The 19,871-nt window shown below is 42.2% G+C and overlaps 1 protein-coding gene across 2 annotated transcripts in view; it reads right to left on the bottom strand.

The window, feature by feature from the left end:
* Positions 1-19,871, bottom strand: part of SCAI (suppressor of cancer cell invasion) — a 132,768-nt gene that overhangs the window by 16,563 nt on the left and 96,334 nt on the right. For both annotated transcript variants that reach the window (XM_056138658.1, XM_056138659.1), the window contains exons 5-14: positions 19,372-19,467; positions 18,224-18,310; positions 16,527-16,625; positions 10,963-11,059; positions 8,094-8,192; positions 7,610-7,762; positions 5,298-5,399; positions 3,982-4,083; positions 3,243-3,321; positions 1,294-1,393 (exon numbers count right to left, since the gene is read on the bottom strand). In XM_056138658.1, the coding sequence (XP_055994633.1) occupies positions 1,294-1,393; positions 3,243-3,321; positions 3,982-4,083; positions 5,298-5,399; positions 7,610-7,762; positions 8,094-8,192; positions 10,963-11,059; positions 16,527-16,625; positions 18,224-18,310; positions 19,372-19,467 (1,014 nt within the window). The remainder of the gene's footprint in view (positions 1-1,293; positions 1,394-3,242; positions 3,322-3,981; positions 4,084-5,297; positions 5,400-7,609; positions 7,763-8,093; positions 8,193-10,962; positions 11,060-16,526; positions 16,626-18,223; positions 18,311-19,371; positions 19,468-19,871) is intronic.

Below are 19,871 nucleotides of genomic sequence, written 5' to 3'. Positions count from 1 at the left end.
GAGAGTCACTGCTTAGGAATGCTACAATTTTAGTTTGCATGGACTTTTCCCATGGTTTAGTGGATAATGTACTAAGTACGTTACCAGTAGTGTAAATGCAAATATAAACAAAATGATATGTCAATGAGCAGCATCAAACTTCATTATATTTCAAATGCAAGTTTTTCTAATATTAATTATTTATAAATAAGGTCAATGACAACACCAATTTATGACTTGGGGAATAGTTAGCAACTATAACTATAATCTGAAGCATCTTCTTGTCTACCCTCACTTCCCCATTCTATGCAAAGTACTATTAGAAATGTAGTTACAATTAAGCACAGTAACCTTTATAACCATACTGCTTTCAGCTAAAGAAATTCCAGTCAATAATGGTAAAGCAATGAATGTGCTATTGTAGAAAAATAAATTGTGTTTGTGGATATAGCTCAATGGCAGAGTGCATCCCATATATATATATATATATATATATATATATATATATTCCTTAGTTTTATCCCTGGCACTACCCCACATCAGCAAATGCAATCCCAGGCACCATAACAAGTATGATCCCAGCATTGCAAGGAACAAACAAACAGAACAAATTTTCACAAATAGAATCCTATTTAAAAATCACTGACTCATGGGACTGAAAAGACCTGCCTTTCACATGGTTCAATCCCCAGCATCCCATATGATACCCCGAGCACTGCTAAGAGGAATTCTTGAGTGCAGAGCCAGGAGTAATCCCTGAGCACTGCTAGGTGTTATCTCTCCACCACCCCTCCCCCCCGCCAAAAAAAAAAATCACTCAATTAGGGCCAGAGATACAGTATAGAAGGCCCTTGCCTTAACTGCAGCTGACCCAGACTTGATTCCTAGCTTCACATAGGGTCCCCTGAGCACTTCCAGGAGTGATCCTTGAGTACAAAGCTAGGAGGAAGTCCTGAGCACCACTTGGTGTAAACCCAAATTATAAAATTAAGTAAGTCAATTATTCACATTTATTTGTGCTATATCAAACAGTAGAACCTTTTACTAGAAAATTGTATTCATGTTACTGCTGAGCATCCCCAGTGTGGCTCCCACACAAAACAAAAACAAAGAACAAAAAAAAAAAAAAGAAGAAAAAGATTAAACATAAAAATCTGCCAGAATAGTGAGACTCTGAAATTGTTTGGAACTAAAAAAACTGTTATTAATAGTGGTGTGAAAAACATTTCTAATTCTAAAAATACAGTGACTGTTTTTGTTAGTATTTTATGAGATAGCTAAAGCTTTATATTGCGGGAGACCCAGAGTACATACCAGTGCATTTCCTTGTGGGACTGATTTCGTTTGTGGATAGCATCTCCATTGATAATATCCCGGTTACTATTAGTTAGTACCCCTCCAAAATCATAAGGACCTATAAAACCAAAAGGAAGAATCCTAGACTTCAACTGGAGAGTGACATTGATCTGCTGTTCAAATACCCAAGCACTGTGTGATTCTCTCATTGCTACAAATGCAAGTTAAGTGCAAAACATTTTAAATACTTAAAAATTTAACATTTGAATTCAATGCACTCTTTAAATGATTTCAGTATGTTGCCTGCTTCAACATTTAAAAAAATCATTTAATTATTGGTTAGTTCTTCAAGCAGAGTACCATGAGAAACAAAACAAGCATCACTGTATCCCATTATTCTCGGAGTTAGAAGGGCGAGATACCGGGCTGCATCTCGCTCAGGGAGCACACACACCTTGCATGGTGGAGGCCCTGAGTTCCATCCCCAGCCATGGGAGTGGGTATAGGATAGAATTCTAGAATGTTCAAATAATCTTGACAGTAAGAGCAAAACTGAATTCCCAGGTTTTTTCAGAATTAAGAAAGGTTAGAATAAAACCTTAACACTTTTAACACAATATTAAGTGAATTGCTAGTTGTAAGTTAGAGGGCCTTATTTTAATAGAACTTGAAAATTCTAATTGGCAATAAAAATTTTGAAACATTTGCTTTTTTTTGCCACAGAGAGCAGTGTTCAGGGCTTACTCCCGGCTCTGCATTCAGGGATTACTCCTTGCAGGCTCAGCAGATCATATGGCATGCTGGGGATTGAACTCAGGTTGGCCGTGTTCAAGGCAAGTGCCCTACCCGCTGTGTTCTCCATTCCTAAATTTTTATTTTTAATGCCAATTTTGTCTGCAAAAATTTCAATACTGTGAATATTATATCAATCTCTATACTCCTCGTTTTGAATTGACCCCTTTTCTACTGGTTATATCATAACAGCTGAACTCTTGCTCAAATGAAACACCAACTATGAAATGTTCAGAATAATTTCTCATTCAATTAGTAAAACAAGAGTTCAATGTGTAGGCCGAGGCTCAGAAAATCTGATTTTACATATACACTATAAAACAAAAATAACCATAAGTAAAATTATTAACTTTACTTTAAAAAATGAATATAGTTCATGATTTCACCTCACTTCTAATGCTGAGTTATATTTTATCCCTTTAAAGAATCACTACAGAGATAAAATTCTTTGAGACTTGTTTTGTTTTGCTTTGATTTTATATAGTTTCAGAGGATCTGTAGATCATGCAGGGAAGATGGCAGGGACATGCACTGTATAAAGGAATGCAAATTTCAACAAACAGATGAAGAGGAAAATGTGAAGAATAAAATTTTTTGCCCTTAGATAGAATTAACCGTATCTGATGTCTCATCTGCTCTGACCAATTCCACATTATTTTGGACAGTTTTCAGTTTTTATTCTGAAATGGCATCCCAATATTCTACAAGCTGTATCCAGAAAAACCAAATCAATGACAGAAAACAAAACCATGACAAGGACTTGAACTTTCACAGTTACAAAAGTGCACTGATTTCTACAAAGACTTTCAGCCGCGCAAAGCCACTGACCAGATTCCCTAACGTGTTAAAGGGTTAGAAAAAGTCAATGAGGTAATGTAAGTGATTGGCCTTGGTTATTCAATTATCCTTTGCAAATCTGATAGTGAGGCATGTATTTGAGATGTGGATTTACTGATGATTTACATACTTTGACCTACAATATCTCAGCAAATAAAACAGACTGGGTTGTCTGCAAGATTTATTCAATTCTGGCCAATTCAGCAAGTAGACCAGGCTTCAAATTTAGAAGCTTCCCTAGAAAGCTTGAGATGGTCTGTGGGCTGCGGGCCATCGTCTTGTAGAAAATAAAGAGAATTCAAGCCCCGCTCACAACAGGGAGCATTCCTTTATTGTACCTTCACTATCAGAACGACCTGTGGGGAAAACGCCAGTGGCTGACAGGTAAATCAGAAGCACACTATTGGCAGGCAGCTCCTGAAATTAAAGAACACAAATACAACACAACAAAGAAAGGAAACAACAGTTTTATTTAAAGGTGGGGATATCTGAATGCAGGGGGTGGGCAGGGGCAATCGGAATTTGTCTTTTCCAAGGAAAGCCATGCTATTATTGCCACTGGTCTGAAGACATTACATTCACTGCTTCTGAAGCCTGATCATTGTGAAACTTGAGAGGGAAAATAAAGTTTCTGAGTACAGGTGTCAGAGATCAAGCCAAGGATGCCGCTCATGGTCACCCCTGGGAGGAAATCCCTATTAATAGATTTTGCTGATGACCAAAACGCTTCTGAGAGCTGCGTGGATACAGAACATGTCTAAGCAACCACCTCCATGTTTTAGCTCTGACAGACTCACACGTCTAATAGAGTTTAGGAATAAAAACCTGCAGAAGGAGAGTAACAGTTTGCCAATACTTTCATTAGTTAATGATAAGGAACACATAAGCAATTTCTTTTTCAAAAATAGCTATGATGACATAGGGAGTGGGGGGGAAAAAAGCCATGAGTAGGCCATTCTAAAGGCCATTTTTGCTTTCTGTGATTTATCTAAACTCTTGACTCAGATATTCAAAGAGAAGCACGGCTCTTCAGGACACATATGCCCCACACAGTACCAAGTCTCACATCACATATACCTTAAAAGAGGCTGCTAAGAATGTGTACAACTGGCTGAAGGTTGGTTTGTAGAGCAGATACTTGTGAGGGTTTTCTCGTCTTGTAGGCTTGTCAGCAGATTCCTACATTTAAACACAGAAGACATTATTCATACAAACTGTATTTGACAGATGAAGTATCATACCTTTTTAATTATTTAATTTTATTTTTTGGTGTCATATTACAGAAATATTTAATTATTTATTCAATAGGTAGAAAATAGTACTTCTGAGTAGGTATTTTATATATATGTATACATATTATATGTATATGTATTTTTTTATTCAGAAAATCTTTTATGTTATTTTTCTTGTTGAATTTTCAAGTATTTGAGTTTCCCCCATTTCTATCTATGGTTAGTCTCTTTCTCATAGCATCGTGGTCTGAAAGAATAGATATTATTTTTACCATCTTGATTTTATGGAAATGTCTTGTGACTCAAAATGTGGCTTACCTAGAAGAATGTCCCACAATTTTTATTTATTTTTGGGCCACACCTGACTGTGTCCAGGGCTTATTCCTAGTTTTGTGTACAGGGATCACAACTGCCAGGGCTTCAGGAACCATATAGGAAACCCATATTGGCAGTGCTCAAGGCAAGTACCCTGTCCACCGTACTATCTTCTCTAGTCCCTATTTTTTAATTTTTACTTTTTCTGGGGGTGGGGGGAGACATGGTTAGGCCACACCTGGCCCAGTTCTTACTCCAAGCTGTCAGCACCTATTTTTACTATCTTCTTCATCTATTATCTTTCTTTCTTATTCAGTGTCACTATGATATTTATGTCTCCTGTGTCACATAAAAAAGGAATCTTTATACATACTTGGAACTTTGTTTTTGTTTCTGGGCCACACCAGGCAGTGCTTGGAGCTTACTCCTGTCTCTGTGCTCAGGAACCACTCCTGCAGGTGCTCAGGGGACCATATGGGGTCCCGGGGATTAAACCTGGGTTGGCCACATGCCAGGCAAGTGCCCTACTGGCTGTACTGTCTGGCCCCAAGCAGACACAGTACATTTCCTCTCTCTTTGATTCTCTTTCTCCCTCTCTCTTTTTTTTGCATTTTGGAGGCACACCTGGAAATTACTCCTGGCTATGCACTCAGGGATCACTCCCGGCAGTGCTTGAGGAACCATGTGGGGTGCTGGGGATTGAAGCCGGGTCAAGTGTATGCAAGGTAAGCACTGTGCCCACTGTTTTACCTCTCCACACTTTGAACATCTGTTGGATAAACAGCATTCCATGAGAAGGGGAAGGAGAAAATGTTACCAAAATTGCAAATGTAGGGAGTCCATCACCTGCATCCCTGGCTTATTCATCTGGGAAGCTAAATTCATTGGCTCCCTTTCCAGGGCTTGTAACATCCGGAACATGTCTACAGTTAGTTCACTGAACTTCACCTGCAAGGAAAAAAACCTGACCGTTAGAGTAGCAGGCTGGAAATTTTCACCCATATCAATCATCATCACTACTTATGGAACTTAGAACACTGGCTATTCCAGGCATGAGCCGGCGGTGACGGTGCAACTGAAACCTCATGGGAAGGGGGACGTTCCCGGCTTGTCCCTCATGTCCTACCGAGGTCACAAGTTGCTCCCCATAAGCGGCTATCCGGCACGGCCATGGCTCCAGAAGCACAAGGACATAATGCAGAGCCCGGCACACTGCAGCAGAAAAGTGAACGGACTATGCGTCAATCCACCCTACCATGCCTGCCCAGGAGGGAAAGGGTGTTGCTCCCTTTCGCCTTTTTCCCCCTGGGCAGCAAGATGGTGGCCTCCTTGGAGCCTTTTGGAAAGCCAGGTATGAGCCGGCAGTGACGGAGCAACTGGAACCTTCTGGGAAGGGGAGCATTCCCATCTTGTCCTTCACACCCTACCGAAGTCACGAGTTGCCCCCCACGAGCGGCTCTTCAGCACGGCCATGGCTCCAGAGCCACAGATACCATTCTCGTAATTATCTGGCTCGTGGCAGAAATACCTCCAGACTTAATAAGTAAAATATCAGAAATCCAAGCTCGCGTGGCCACTATTGTAGCCACACGACTTCATATGGTTCTCATAACTAACTGTAGAAAACAAATTATTTCACAATGCCTTTTCAGCAGTTCTGATTGTTGGGTGTAAACTGTAAACAATAATGGTGCATCTTTTGTCAAAATAACGTAGTCAAAGTAGATAGAGTGTTAGGTAGAATTCATCTGCCTCACAGGTATTGGGAGGGGTGGCGTGGGGGTATATTGAGGTTCTTGGTGGTGAAAAATAAGTACTGTTGGAGGGAAATGTATTTGATCATTGCATAACTGAGACTTAAACCTGAAAGCTTTGTAACTTTTCCCACAGTGATTTAATAAATAAATATAAAAATTAATAAATAAAACCACAAAAAAAATAAAAAAGAACACTGGCTGTTCTATCATCCCATACTTTACTATGCAAGATTTCAAAACTTAAAGACTTCTGAGACACCCATGTGTTTAACGTCTCCATTGGAGACTTTGTTGTTACTGTGTTTGGCATATCGAATGCGTCACGGGGAGCTTGCCAGGCTCTGCCGAAGTCCTGTAATATCAACATTTTTCTATAGCTGCTTTATTATTCATCCATTCATCCATCCCTCTATCCTTTTTGCTTTTTGGGTTATGCTCAGGGTTTAGTCCTGGCTTTGAACTCAGGTTGGTCACATGGAAGGCAAATGCCCCTATCCATCCTTCTTGAGATCTATCAATTCTCACTGTAATTGCAAGGGGTCTTTTATGCAATGCAATACTTGCTGCCCCAAACCAGAGAGCTCAGGCCTAGCAATGAGAAACTTCCCTGGCACAATGGTTATAGGGACCACCAGCCCTACACCTGTGATGTGGGGGGCACACTACGCTGGGATCTGACTCGGGGCTTTGTGCCTCCCAGGATGTGCTTTAGCCATCTGCGCTGTCTTAACGTGATCAAAGAGTCTTCACGTTTCACACATTCCCCACCAGTTACCGCTACACAAGGGAATCAGAAAAGGCCTTCAGACCCACACTTTAGAAGATAATTAAGTGAAACCTCTGAAGGGCTAAAAGTCTACAACGCAACAGCTCGAAAACAAAAGAATAGTGATATTTTAGGCAAATAAAAATGGAAAAATTCATTGCAAGATATCTGAAATTTTTTTTTTTAATAATGAAAAGAGCACAGATATAGCTCATGGTTGAGGACATGCTCTGCATTTGTGAGACCTTGGGTCTGATCCCCAGCACCTCAGAAAAAATGCAAGAAAGAAAGGAAGAAAAAGAAAAATACTAACACAGAAATCAAATGATGGCAAATGCAAACACAAAATGCAAAAAAATACTTAAAAAAAGAATTCAGATGAGAGCACGTTTTCTATAGTATAAAATACAGAGAATTAAAAAGCGAAACATAATAATTTTGTTTTACTTTGTTTTAAACAGGGCCTACTCTTGGATGTGCTTTCAGGGATCACTCCTGGCCATCCTCAGGGGACATTAAGTCACAGCAGGACGAACTGGGGTTGAGCATGACAAGCAAGGCTAGTGCTTACCCCCATGCTATCTCTCTGACCCCTCAGAGTGAATTTGAAACATAACTCCTTCACAATTCTTTACCTGGTTGTTACAATTACCAATAATGAGTGCATCGGCCAGAGACAACTGTCCCACAATCATGCCCTGTTCCAGCAACGGGGCTCCTGTCTCGGCGAGGCGATTTGATGTGATGACAATAGTATTATCATCATTTAATACCATTACAGGATCAGCCTGGAGGAAAAATAGAAATTAACTGATAGCCAACACAGAATATCAATATAAGCTATTCTTTCTTCTTATCCAGCCAGTAAAAATGTAACCCACATTGGCATTTACTTTTTTTTGGGCGGGGGGTTGGGGGGGGAGTTTGGGCCACACTTGGTGATGTTGAGAGGTTACTCCTGGCTTCTGAACTTAGGAATTCCTCCTGAGGTACTGGGGGACCATATGAGATTCTGGGTCTCAAACCTGGGTTGGCTGTGTGCAAGGCAAAGTGCCTTACCTGCTGTATCATTCTGGCCCTGCATTTACTTAATTATGACCTTTCTTATCAAAAACTGACCTCAATGAAAGCTGCTACTTCTTGAAGCACCAGGTTCCATTCCACTTGATCTTCAGTATTGAAACGGTGAGTATAATCCTCAATTTCATCTGACAATTCCTGATTCAAAAAATCACAAAGGAAAATGGTTATACTAAGAAAAATAAGATTATTGTTTTTTACCATATTCTTAAGGGAAACTTAGAGGGATAAAAAGCTTGAGTATCATCACTATACAGTCCCAACAATAGCCAAAAATAGACTAAAAACTATAAGTGACTTTCAAATACAAAGTATAGGATACACATTAGTAAGATTTTCTGAGATTCCACTACCTACTCAGTGTTCATCAGTAAGTTTGTGAAAGCAAACCCTAAATTTTTAACATTTACACTAAAAGAATATTTTTCAGTTGATTCTCTTCGGATTTGTATCACAAGGTTTTTTTTTTTCTCCCTTTTTGGGTCACACTGGCAATCTCAGGGGCTACTCCTGGCTCTGCACTCAAGAAGTACTCCTGGCAATGCTCAGGGGACCATGTCAGGTGCTGGGGATCAAACCCAGATTGGCTGCGTACAAGGCAAATGCCCTACTCATTGTACTATCGCTCTGGCCGCTTACATCAGTTTTTTTGTTGGATTAATAATAAGACATAGGAAAGAGAGAGAACTTGCCAAAATTATCACAATATAACTGAGTACCAAAAATAAACAAGGATGAAACCATTTACTGAATAGCGTGCAAGCAGAATGTAGAATGTAAGAATTATAGATACTGAGTGGATGTAAATGCAGATTATTCTTAGCTAGCTGAGTTAACAAAGGATTGAGTGATGCAGCCAGGCCCCGAGATGGAAAAACCAAAACACAGAAATATGAAGCATGAGCTCTTCCACTGAACACATTCACAGTTCTTTTTCTTTCTTTCTTTCTTTCTTTTTTTGGCTCTTGGGTTACACGCAGCAATGCTCAAGGCTTACTCCTGGCTCTGCACTCAGAAATTATTCCTGGCGGTGCTTGGGGGACACTATGGGATGCTGGGGATTGAACCTGGGTCAGCTGCATGCAAGGCAAATGCCCTACTCGCTGTACTATCGCTCTGGCCCACATTCACAGTTCTTGAACTGAAACTTTTGTTGCTGTTATTTTGGGGCGACACCAGGTGGTACTCAGAGACTGCTCAGGATCACTCCCAGGAGTACCACCCACACATGAAGCATGTAATCAGCTCTGTTAACTAACTCTCCAATCCTACATCTTTCTCTCTTTTTCTTTCTCCCTCCCTCCCTCCCTCCCCCCTCCCTCTCTCCCCCCCCTTACACACACACACACACACACACACACACACACACACACACACGGCAACGCATAGGGGCTACTCCTGGCTCTGGATTCTGTGCTCTCGGGGGACCAAATGGAATGCCGGGAATTGAACCTGCGTTGGCCGCATGCAAGGCAAATGCCCTACCCACTGTACTCTGACTCTGGTCCCTATCTGCCATTTCTAATCATCATCCACTGATAGGTGGTACAAGGTAAAACATGATACAGGTAAGTATCTCTCACTGGTGAACAACTGAGGGAGAAAACAGAAGGATCTTTTATCAATACACTCAGAAGTTACCATATTTTGAATGTTGTCATAATTTGGTTATAGCAAAAATTATTAAAAACTTTCAATTATGTCTTTCAAAAACAATCAACTTATTGATTTTTTATTTTTGGTTTGGGGGTCACAATCAGTGGTGCTCAGGACTTACTCCTGGCTCTGCACTCAGGGATCACTCCAGACAGGGCTCAGGGGACCCTACGGGGTGCCACAGATTGAACCAGGATCTGCAATATGCAAGGAAAGTGACTTAACCAGCTATACCATTGCTCCAGCCTCCTTTAACTTACTGAGGTAAAGTTAGTTTCTCAGAGTGCAAATGTTGAACAAAATGAGTCAGAGGGAGAGGGACAGACACAGAATGACTGCATTCATTTGCAGGATGAAACAAAAACAAAAAACATAGTACGTGAATAATTCCCAAAGACAGTAGGAACAAGGACCCGGAGGACTGGTCCATGGTAGGAAGACTGCCACAAAGGGGACAGAGGGGAGGGGGGAGGGCGGTTAGGACAGAGGAGGAAGCACCATGACAATGACAGCTGAAAATGACAAAAACTCTGGACAAAAACTGAGTGCTGAATGGAGGTAAAAGTGATATGCATGATGCCCCTTTCGTAACAGTACTGCAAAACACACTGTCTAAAAGGAAAATGAGAGTGGGGGGAGGGAGAGGAAGGGAAAGTGTCTACCACAGAGAGGCAGGCTGTCTAGGGAGGGTGGGCAGGAAACTGGGGTCAGTGGTGGTGGGAAATGTGCATTGGTGAAGGGACAGGTGTTTGAACATTCTATGACTCAAATTCAATCATGAACAACTTTGTAACTGTGTATCTCACTGTGATTCAATTTTTTAAAAAATGGGGAAAATATTTCTATTTGGGGGATTCAATGTTACCACTTAATCTATTAAAAGGACAAATAAAAGAACAAATAAGGAGGCTGGAGCGATAGTATAGGGGGCAGGGCATTTGCCTTGCACAAGTCTGACCCGGGTTCGATTCCCAGCATCCCATATGGTCCCTTGAGCACCGCCAGGAATAATCCCTGAGTGCAAAGCCAGGAGTAACCCCTGTGCATCACCGGGTATGACCTAAAAAGAAAGAAAAAAAGAATAAATAAAATCAATTAAAAGGACAAATTTAATAACAGGAGCCAGAGATGCAGCTCCCTTGCATGTGCAAGGTCCTGGGATTAATCACCAGCACAGGCTGGGGGTGGGGGTGTCAGGAGAATCTCTACACAATTACATATAAGAACTTTAACTGTTTTACAGTGCGTTTACCTTTACCAGATCCTTCACAACATCCATTTTGTTGAGAAGAAGACAAACTACTATAAATCTTGCGTAGTATCGTAGTTTCTTGACTACTAACTCAGGTCTATAGTAGATAAAAGAAGAAAAAAAACATCATTCAGAAGAAAATATGTCTTTTAATATTTCCAACTTTCTAATAGCCTTGAAACCCATTTAGTCTTATTTCGCACTTACAAAGATCTCTGCTGATTCACTATACTGCTCATGTAGCGAAAGTATGATCTGAAAAATACCTATTGCACAGGAAGACTAGGCATCAGGCAGATGCTAAGTGTTAGAAGTACCATAATTAAAAAAAGAAAAAAAAACTCAGACCAAAGTTCAACAGACCGAGTGCATGCTGGAGATATGGGTTCAAGTCCCAGCAAGACATGGTCCTCTCAGCCAGAAGTGACCTGCAGTCACCCCACTGAATGCTAATGGGTGTGGTCCCCAAACAATTAAAAATATTATTACAGATAGAGGCTTATTTCATAAATGATAAAAGGCAACTTATTTTGTTAAAAAATAACAAAATCCAAGATTTTTTCATATTCAATGCAGCATAATAATAAATCAGGAAGTGGCATACGTAGGAAAAGGAATTAATAAATGGTTTAATATATACAAATCTTTAATAAACTGTATTTAATAATCTATATGCAAAAAAAGCAAAAAGATTTAAAAAAATTCGGGAGCAGAAATGCTCCTTTAATGGGCATTAAACCACATATAACAAAAACAAAAACATTACTTTCAAGCTTATATGAAATGAACATTCAATTTTATCTAGCTAATTCTGCTCATTAGACATGGCGCTGAGCTCCAAGCCACCCACATGCCAGGGAGAGACTCTTGCCCAGGCCCTGCGGGAGCGGCCCGGGGCCCAGGCTGGGCACTGGGGACTGTTTCGGGGAGAGGAGTAGCGTGGCAGGGAAGAGAGCAAAGATGGGGGGAGGTAAGGAAGAGGGCCCGGGCCACCGGCCCCCAGATGCTGGGGACTGGAATCTGAATTTCTTCTTGCCATAAGCTGGGTTCCAAGGAGTGGATGCCTTTGGGGAGAGCTGCTCAGGGAAAACAGGGCAAAGTTTCTTTGGAAATTTGTTTGTTTCAGTCACACCCAGCGTTGCTCAGGGCTTACTCCTGGCTCTGCACTCAGAGATCATTCCTGTCACTTCCCCAGGGTGTTGGGGCACAAATTTAGGTTGGCCCCATGCAAAGCAAGCCACCTACTGGTTGTACTATCATTCTGAGTCCCTGGATTAGGTAATTAAGGCCATGCATGAGGCCCTGAGTTTGCTCCCCGGCACCACTAAATATAAGCTTGGTGATCCTGAGCACTACCGGCTGTAGTTCTGGTGGCCGGGAGCACTGCAGAGGTGAGCCTGGTGGCTTCAAGCACCAGGAGGCCCAAGCAGAACTGAGACCTGAACAACTGGGCCCATGAGAGCTGAACACGACCCACAAGTGCCCAAGGCAGTACTTGGGATCACTGCCCATCTCCCAAAAATTTAAATGCAAGAAGTATTCCAAGGGGGCTGGACCGATAGCACAGTGGGTAAGGCATTTGCCTTGCATGCGGCCGACCCGGGTTCAATTCCCAGCATCCCATATGGTCCCCCGAGTGCCACTAGGTGTAATTCCTGAGTGCATTTGCCTTGCACGTGGCCAACATGGCCAACCCGGGTTCGATTTCCTCTGCCCCTCTTGGAGAGTCCGGCAAGCTACCAAGAGTATCTCGCCCACACGGCAAAGCCTGGCAAGCTACCCGTGATGTATTCAATATGCTAAAAACAGTAACAACAAGTCTCACAATTTGTTGTGAGATGTTACTGGTGTCCGCTCAAGCAAATCGATGAACAACGGGAGGACAGTGCTACAGTGCATGAGCCAGGAGCAACCCCTGTGCATTGCTGGGTGTGACCCAAAAAGAAAAAAAAAGCAAGTATTCTAAGCTCCCCAGCTTGGGTAGAAAAAATGACCACAGCTTGCTGACCACACATCCAAAACCCACGTGGAAGTGGCCAGCCGAATTCTGCTCTGTGAACCACCAGGCTGAACTGCAGCAAAACAAAGGTGAAATGAATCAGTGCTGCTCACTGACACCGAAGGGCAGCCAGCCCGGCCTCTAGCCGCTCCGCATCCTACTGCAGAAGGAGGAGGCTCCCGCAAGGGTCCCCAAACCAAGAAAGTGCCCAAGTTTTCAAGTCCAGATTCACCTTCCCCACCATCACCACCTTTATGAAAGCTGACCCCTGGATGCTTCTGACAAAGTTCTTTGGGCACCCGGAAGGGCAGCCTCGCCCACCTGTCTGGCACCATGTCACCTGTGAGACATGGGCTCTTAGACAAGAGACACTTCATCCAGGTGCCTAATTACATCTGCCCCTGGCTCATGTGCATATTATTAGTCATTTGCAACAAGCAAGGCTCTCATCTCCTAGCGGCTGTGATTATGCGATAGCAACTCTCAGAAGCAGAAAGGGCCCCGGGAAGGAGAGGTTCTGCGGACGAGGCTTCCCGACACACAGGCCACCAGGGACTGCTGGCGGGTACTGATCCTACTTAGATACAATCTCAGGCACTGAGACAGCTCAGAAAGCACTTGCCCCGTGGAAGAGATTTCTGCCTTTTGAAGCAGCTATGAAATTTGTAGAATATTTTCTTGTTTTTTCATCTATAGGCAACAAATGACTTACCAGCTGCACCAAGTCTTTCCTGAGACCCAGAGAAGGGCCAGAGCTTACACAGTGCTGTCTTTGCCTCTTACTAAACTGTTGGGTTTTGAGGCTATACCCAACAGTGCTCAGGAGCTACTCCCAGCTCAGTGACTGGAGAAACCTGTTGGGCCAGGGACAGGATCTGGGCTTCCTACATGCAAAGCTCAGGCTCCAGCTGATGAGCGATATCTGTCTTTGATTCCAATTTAGTGGCTTTAGGCAAGAGAGTTTATTATCCTGGTTCCCACTAATCCTGCTCTGTTCATCTCTCCTGCTGGAGGAGGCAGCACAGGAAAAGAATTCACAAGTGCTGTCTGCTTATAGGAAATGATAGGAAATGACTGGAGCTCAGCTAACAGTCAGGTTTTAAGTCAAGGGGTCCAAGGTCAACTTCCTTTTGGCAAATTAGATAATGTAAAGAACTGTATTATCCAAGGTATCCTACTATTGCTTTAAAATAGTTTTCTCCTTACAGATATTTTTTCACAGCAGCAAGATATTAATAGACTGTTTGTACTTGTTTGGGCGCCATACCTGGTGGTGCTCAGGGCTACTCCCAACTTGCTACTCCAATTCCTACCAGCAGTGCTCAGGAAACTGTATCAAGGATGCAGCCCCGGGTTCCAGTGTGCACTCAGTCTGCCGAGTCATCTCCCCAAGGCTCCAAAAGCATCAACTGCATTTCATGGTCACGGTCACGGTCCTCCCGTTGTTCATCGATTTGCTCGAGTGGGCCCAGTAACGTCTCTATCATGAGACTTGTTGTTACTGTGTTTGGCATATCGAGTACGTCACGGGGAGCTTGCCAGGCTCTGCTGTGTGGGTGAGATACTCTCAGTAGCTTGCCGGGCTCTCCGAGAGGGGCGGAGGAATCGAACTCGAGTCGGCCATGTTTTAGAGATGCAATTTATCTCACAAAAATTTGGATTGATTGTACAATATAAAGACACACATAAAATAAAGATTTGGAGGAAATCAATCTGTAGTGAAAATAAGTGAAGCAAACCATAAAATATCTGAGGTTTGAAAAGGAGCCAAGATGGGGCTGGAGCAATAGTACAGCGGGGAGGGCATTTGCCTTGCACATGGCCAACCGGGGTTCGATCCCCAGCATCTCATATGGTCCCCCAAGCACTGCCAGGAGTAATTCCTGAGTTTGCGCTAGGAGTAACCACTATGCATTGCCAGGTGTGACCGAAGAAAGAAAGAAAGAAAGAAAGAAAGAAAGAAAGAAAGAAAGAAAGAAAGAAAGAAAGAAAGAAAGAAGGAAGGAAAGAAAGAAAGGAAGGAAGGAAGGAAGGGAGCCAAGAGATCTTCTGATAGAATAAGGTAAAGGTAAAAGGTAAAGGCCCTCCCGTTGATCGTCGATTTGTTCGAGCGGGCCCAGTAACGTCTCCATTGGAGACTTTGTTGTTACTGTGTCTGGCATATCAAATACTCTCGGTAGCTTGCCGGGCTCTCCGAGAGGGGCGGAGGAATTGAACTCGGGTCGGCCATGTTGGCTGCGTGTGTAAGGCAAACGCCCTACCCGCTGTGCTATCGCTCAGGGAACTGCTTAAAGACATTGGAGAGAAACGTGGCATTCAGCATCTATCCCCCTTGGATCAAGCAAACTCCTCTAGAGAAGTCTGAACAAAATCTTTCAGGGAATAAAAGGGGTTTTGTAGGAATGGGGTTTTCCTCCAAAATGACACGGTTCAGCTGAGAAGCATATGACAGCCAACAACAGAAACTCTAAAAAACATCTTAAAACTACGAGTTCCTCTGCTGCTAAGAGAATATCATCTTTTCACTCTACCAACTGTGAGTTCTGTTGTTGGGAATAGACAGAACATTCGGATCTTCTACGCCTGAGCTTAATCTCCTAATAATTCTTAGAATGTTAGCACTAAAGATTCTTCAACAGCAGCTCACTGATTTCTTCAGCCATCGCATCACTATCTGGAATCAGTGACACCACCATCTACCTGTAACCCATGTCAGTAACTCTCAGATAAGATAACCCTCTAAAAATTTTTAAGTACAACGTTTTCTTTTCTATTTTCTTCTTCCCAAACACCTACCAGAATGCCAAATATACAAATGCTCAACAGATGCTGACTGAGAATGAATTCTATATGGCTTTTCCACCAATAACAGGAGCTGCATAGCTGAGAAACAGAACTGGAATTTTTTTTTTTTTAATTCTAACAGTTTTAGTAGCCTTTTCTTTAGTCCCACAGGAAAGCTGCTCATAGTTTTTAATGTATGTAAATTAAAATTACACAAGCTAAAAAGAACAAAGATTCCCAGCTAAACTTTGCTTTAAAGTTCTTCCTTTTCTAAGAAACTCTGTGTGACCCCATTCTCTCTTAAACAAATAATCCATCTTCAGTGGTCTGATACTGCCTTGTTATTGTCATGTCAGTTACAACCTTCATAATATTTGCTTTTAGGAAATGTACATCTGTTTGCTTTAGAATGCCAAGTAGCACTGTCCTCCCATTGTTCATCGATTTGCTCCAGCGAGCACCAGTAATGTCTCCATTGTGAGACTTGTTACTGTTTTTGGCATATTCGAATATGCCACGGGGAGCTTGCCAGGCTCTGCCGTGCGGGCGGGATAGTCTCATTAGCTTGCCGAGCTCTTGAGAGGGATGAAGGAATCAAACCCAGGTTGGCCATGAGCAAGGCAAACGCCCTACCCATTGTGCTGCAGGTACACAATAAAGCCCATTAAGAAATGGAAGTTATAAGCACAGAAGTTATAAATGTTACTTTTCTGCACATTTTCTGCGCACACTGAAATATTTGAGTGTTTGAGTTTTCTCTTTCTAAAATTATGATACATACCTGTCCTCCTTATTGACTTGGGAATAATATGACCTCTGTCTGATTGCGGAATAGAATGAGAACGCCTCATTCAGGTAGCTGGTCTCAGATGTGCGTAGGCTATGAGGAAAAAATATCTTTAAAGTTGACAGTGTCTCAAATTCTTCTCCATGATAAAAACTCACACCATCACTCGCTACTCTTATACATAAAGGGGTGGGAGTTTCCTATATTTTATTCAGCAAGACAAAAACTATCACCCTTAAAATGTGTGGAAAAAAACAATAATGATCATGCTGTTTTAAAGGGGAAAAAACCTCCCCACAGCTCCTGGTTCTTTTTTACTTATTTTTTTGATGGCATTGCTAAGGGCACATTATTTTCACACTTGAAAGGGGCTTTCCAAGCAGTGCCCCCCTAGTCTCCTACTGGGTCAGACCTTTCACAGCCTTCTCCAGTTCACAGAGTCAATTATCCTTGGGCTCATTTCTTTACTAGTGTCTTCCCACAGGATTCAGAAACAGACTAAACTTCAGAGAATTTTAATCTCTGCTTAATCATTTCTACAAGGGACTCAGTAATAAAGTTACTTGAGGGGGTCAGAGCTATAGTTTAGCAGGCAGACACTTGTCTTGCATGCAGCTGACCCAGCTTCGATCCATGGCACCCTACAGAGTCCCCTGAGCCCCGCAAGAAGTGACTCCTGAGTGCAGAGTCAGAAGTAAGCCCTGAGTACCACCAGATATGACCCCAAAAGAAAACAGATAAAAAAGAAATCAAAACAAAACAAAAAGAGTCAGACTGTAGTGGTGGGAACTTGGGGTGAGTGACCTGTTAAAAGACATGAAGAGGAAGGAATTTCTCACCTTCTAAATGACAAAAGCCCGGGGCCTACTTCATGATACAAGATTTGGATTCCTAAAAGGAGCTTCTTCATACCTTGGCTCTTCAGTAGGATTTTATAGATGTTACTGCTCTAAGAATATAATCAAAACTATCTTTACCTACTGTAAGCACGAGCTACTTTGTTTTATTTATTTATTTATGGTGCTAAGGATTGAACCTGGGGTCCTCACACTTGCAAAGCAAGTGCTCTATAGCTGAGCTACATCCCTGGTTCTAGGCTATGAATTTTATTTATTTCTGATTTGGGGGCCTCACTGGGCAATACTCAAGAGCTTACTCCTAGCTCTGTGCTCAGGGATCACTGCTGGCAGGGCTTGGAGGGTCCTACTGGATGCTGGAGATTGGAGCCAGGTCGGCTGCATGCAAGGCAAGCACTCTCCTCGCTGTTCTATCTCTTGACCTTACGAGTTTCAAAGCATTAAAAAAAAACCCTCCTGAAAACCACTCATTCAAACTATGATATGCCTCTGCAGAGTATCAAGATTTAAGTGAAGCCACAAGAACTTTAAATTCATTTAGTATTTACCATTTATTTAAAACCAAGATCACACTTCTTTATAAATGAGTCTTATAGTAAATGAGTCTGACAAAATGAAGTACTTGGAAAGTAAGCCTTTGAAACAAATGGTGTGACTTTGACTATGAGAGGTCATTTCATGGGGCTGTCTTGATCAATATGATCTAGACTCTGAGGGTATCATTTATAATGAATCAGCATCACCCTCCAAGCAGGTAAGTACACTGTGCATAATTCAAAAGACTATATATGTCAGGAAAACATTTTATTTTTTCTCCATATGTAAGTCACTTACTAATAATGGTAGTATAGCTGCCCAATCTTAGAAGCAATTTCCCCTATTTGCCACCGCTTCAAGCCATATCGATTATCCAAGACTTGTCTGTTTTACACAAGAAATAAGAAAACAGAAATGAGACTATGCATTTCTAAAATACTCAATTATATACATTTCAAAGACAAAAATGCAACTCAGTTTGGTAAGGTTAACAAGGTTTTTTAAACGTTTACAGCAAAACCATTCAATCACATTTAAAAAGCATTTCTTTTTGTGTTTGTTTTTGCTTTTTGGGTCACACCTGGCAATGCGCAGGGGTTACTCCTGGCTCTGCCCTCAGGAATTATTCCTGGTGGTGCTCGGGGGACCATATGGGATGCTGGGAATCGAACCCCAGTCAGCTGCGTGCAAGGCAAATGCCCTGCCCACTGTGCTATTGCTCCACCCCTAAAAAGCATTTTTTACAAAAAAAAAGCATTTCTTACACATGTATTTAAAATAAAAGTAAACAGAAACTTGTGTGCGAATATTAAAAGCAACACCCCCTAAATAGCTTTGGCCATTAAACAGTATTATTGACCTGACTGATTTCAATGCCCAGCATCAAGCCTCAGGCTTCATGCATGTAAGGTGGGACCTTCACCACTGAGCAACATTGAGCAAGAATAAGGGCACCGAGGGCATACTTCATCCAAACCACTTCAGAGGTTGTCTTTAAAAAGCAGATGAGAGCATCACAGTTAAAAACTGTGATACTGGGCCTGGGAGACGGCTCAAAGCGCCAGAGTACAAGCTTCGCATGTGGGAGGCCTGGGTTCAGGCCTGGCACTTCATGAACCCCTGAGCACCATCAGGAGTGGCCCAAAAGTGCTGCCAATTGTGGCCCAAAAGTTAAATGAGAGTGAGAATGTAACTCAGTGGTAGAATATATGCTTTTTTTGTGTACCAGGTTCCTTGTGTAATCCCTGGAACCATCAAACAGAAACATCACATTTCCAACCCTTAAGTAACAGGGTAAGAAATTCATTGGAGGGGGTGGGGGACGAGGTGTCACAAAGATAAACATGAAAAAGTACCAAAACATTAAAAGTTCTGAGGTAGAAAAGGTCCAACTGTGACTAATATCAAATGGGCCTTCAATCTCTTTAATGGTAAAATCCCTTTACCGATGCTGCTGCTGGAACTTCCAGAGTTTGGTGTAAACATCAAAAGTTCTTCCAAAATAGGACTGCCACTGCTTCTGCCCATATTGTGGCAAATCCCTGAAATAAAAAAAATAAACATGTATGAATTTTAATTTGCTTAGTGTTTTTGAAGTCGTCGTGATGGTACAAACTGGGTAGATGAAAAACACTTGCATTCAGGCTTTTTCTTTCTTTTTTGAAAAACAGAGTCAGTTTTTAGAACAGGAATAGTTCTATAAGAAGGATGCAGAGTAATTCTGCTGGATGCTTCTCCTCGCTCTGGAGCTCCTTTTCCCGGGTTTTGCCTGTTCTGGTTTGGGTTTCGGGGCCATGGTCAGTGCTGTCAAGGGCCGTGGGATGCTGGAGATCGGGCTGGGGCTCCTGCCTGGGGAGTGTGTGCTGCAGCCCGCCGCCGCTCTGCAACCCGCAGCTGATTCTACGCTGCTTTGGTAATTCCAGCTCTTCCTTCCCTCTCCTGATCT

This window comes from Sorex fumeus, unplaced genomic scaffold (genome assembly GCF_029834395.1).
Source record: "Sorex fumeus unplaced genomic scaffold, SorFum_2.1 ptg000129l, whole genome shotgun sequence".
Lineage (NCBI taxonomy): Eukaryota > Metazoa > Chordata > Mammalia > Eulipotyphla > Soricidae > Sorex > Sorex fumeus.
Note: the sequence above shows the minus strand (reverse complement) of the source record. Positions and strands in the feature narration are given on the sequence as shown.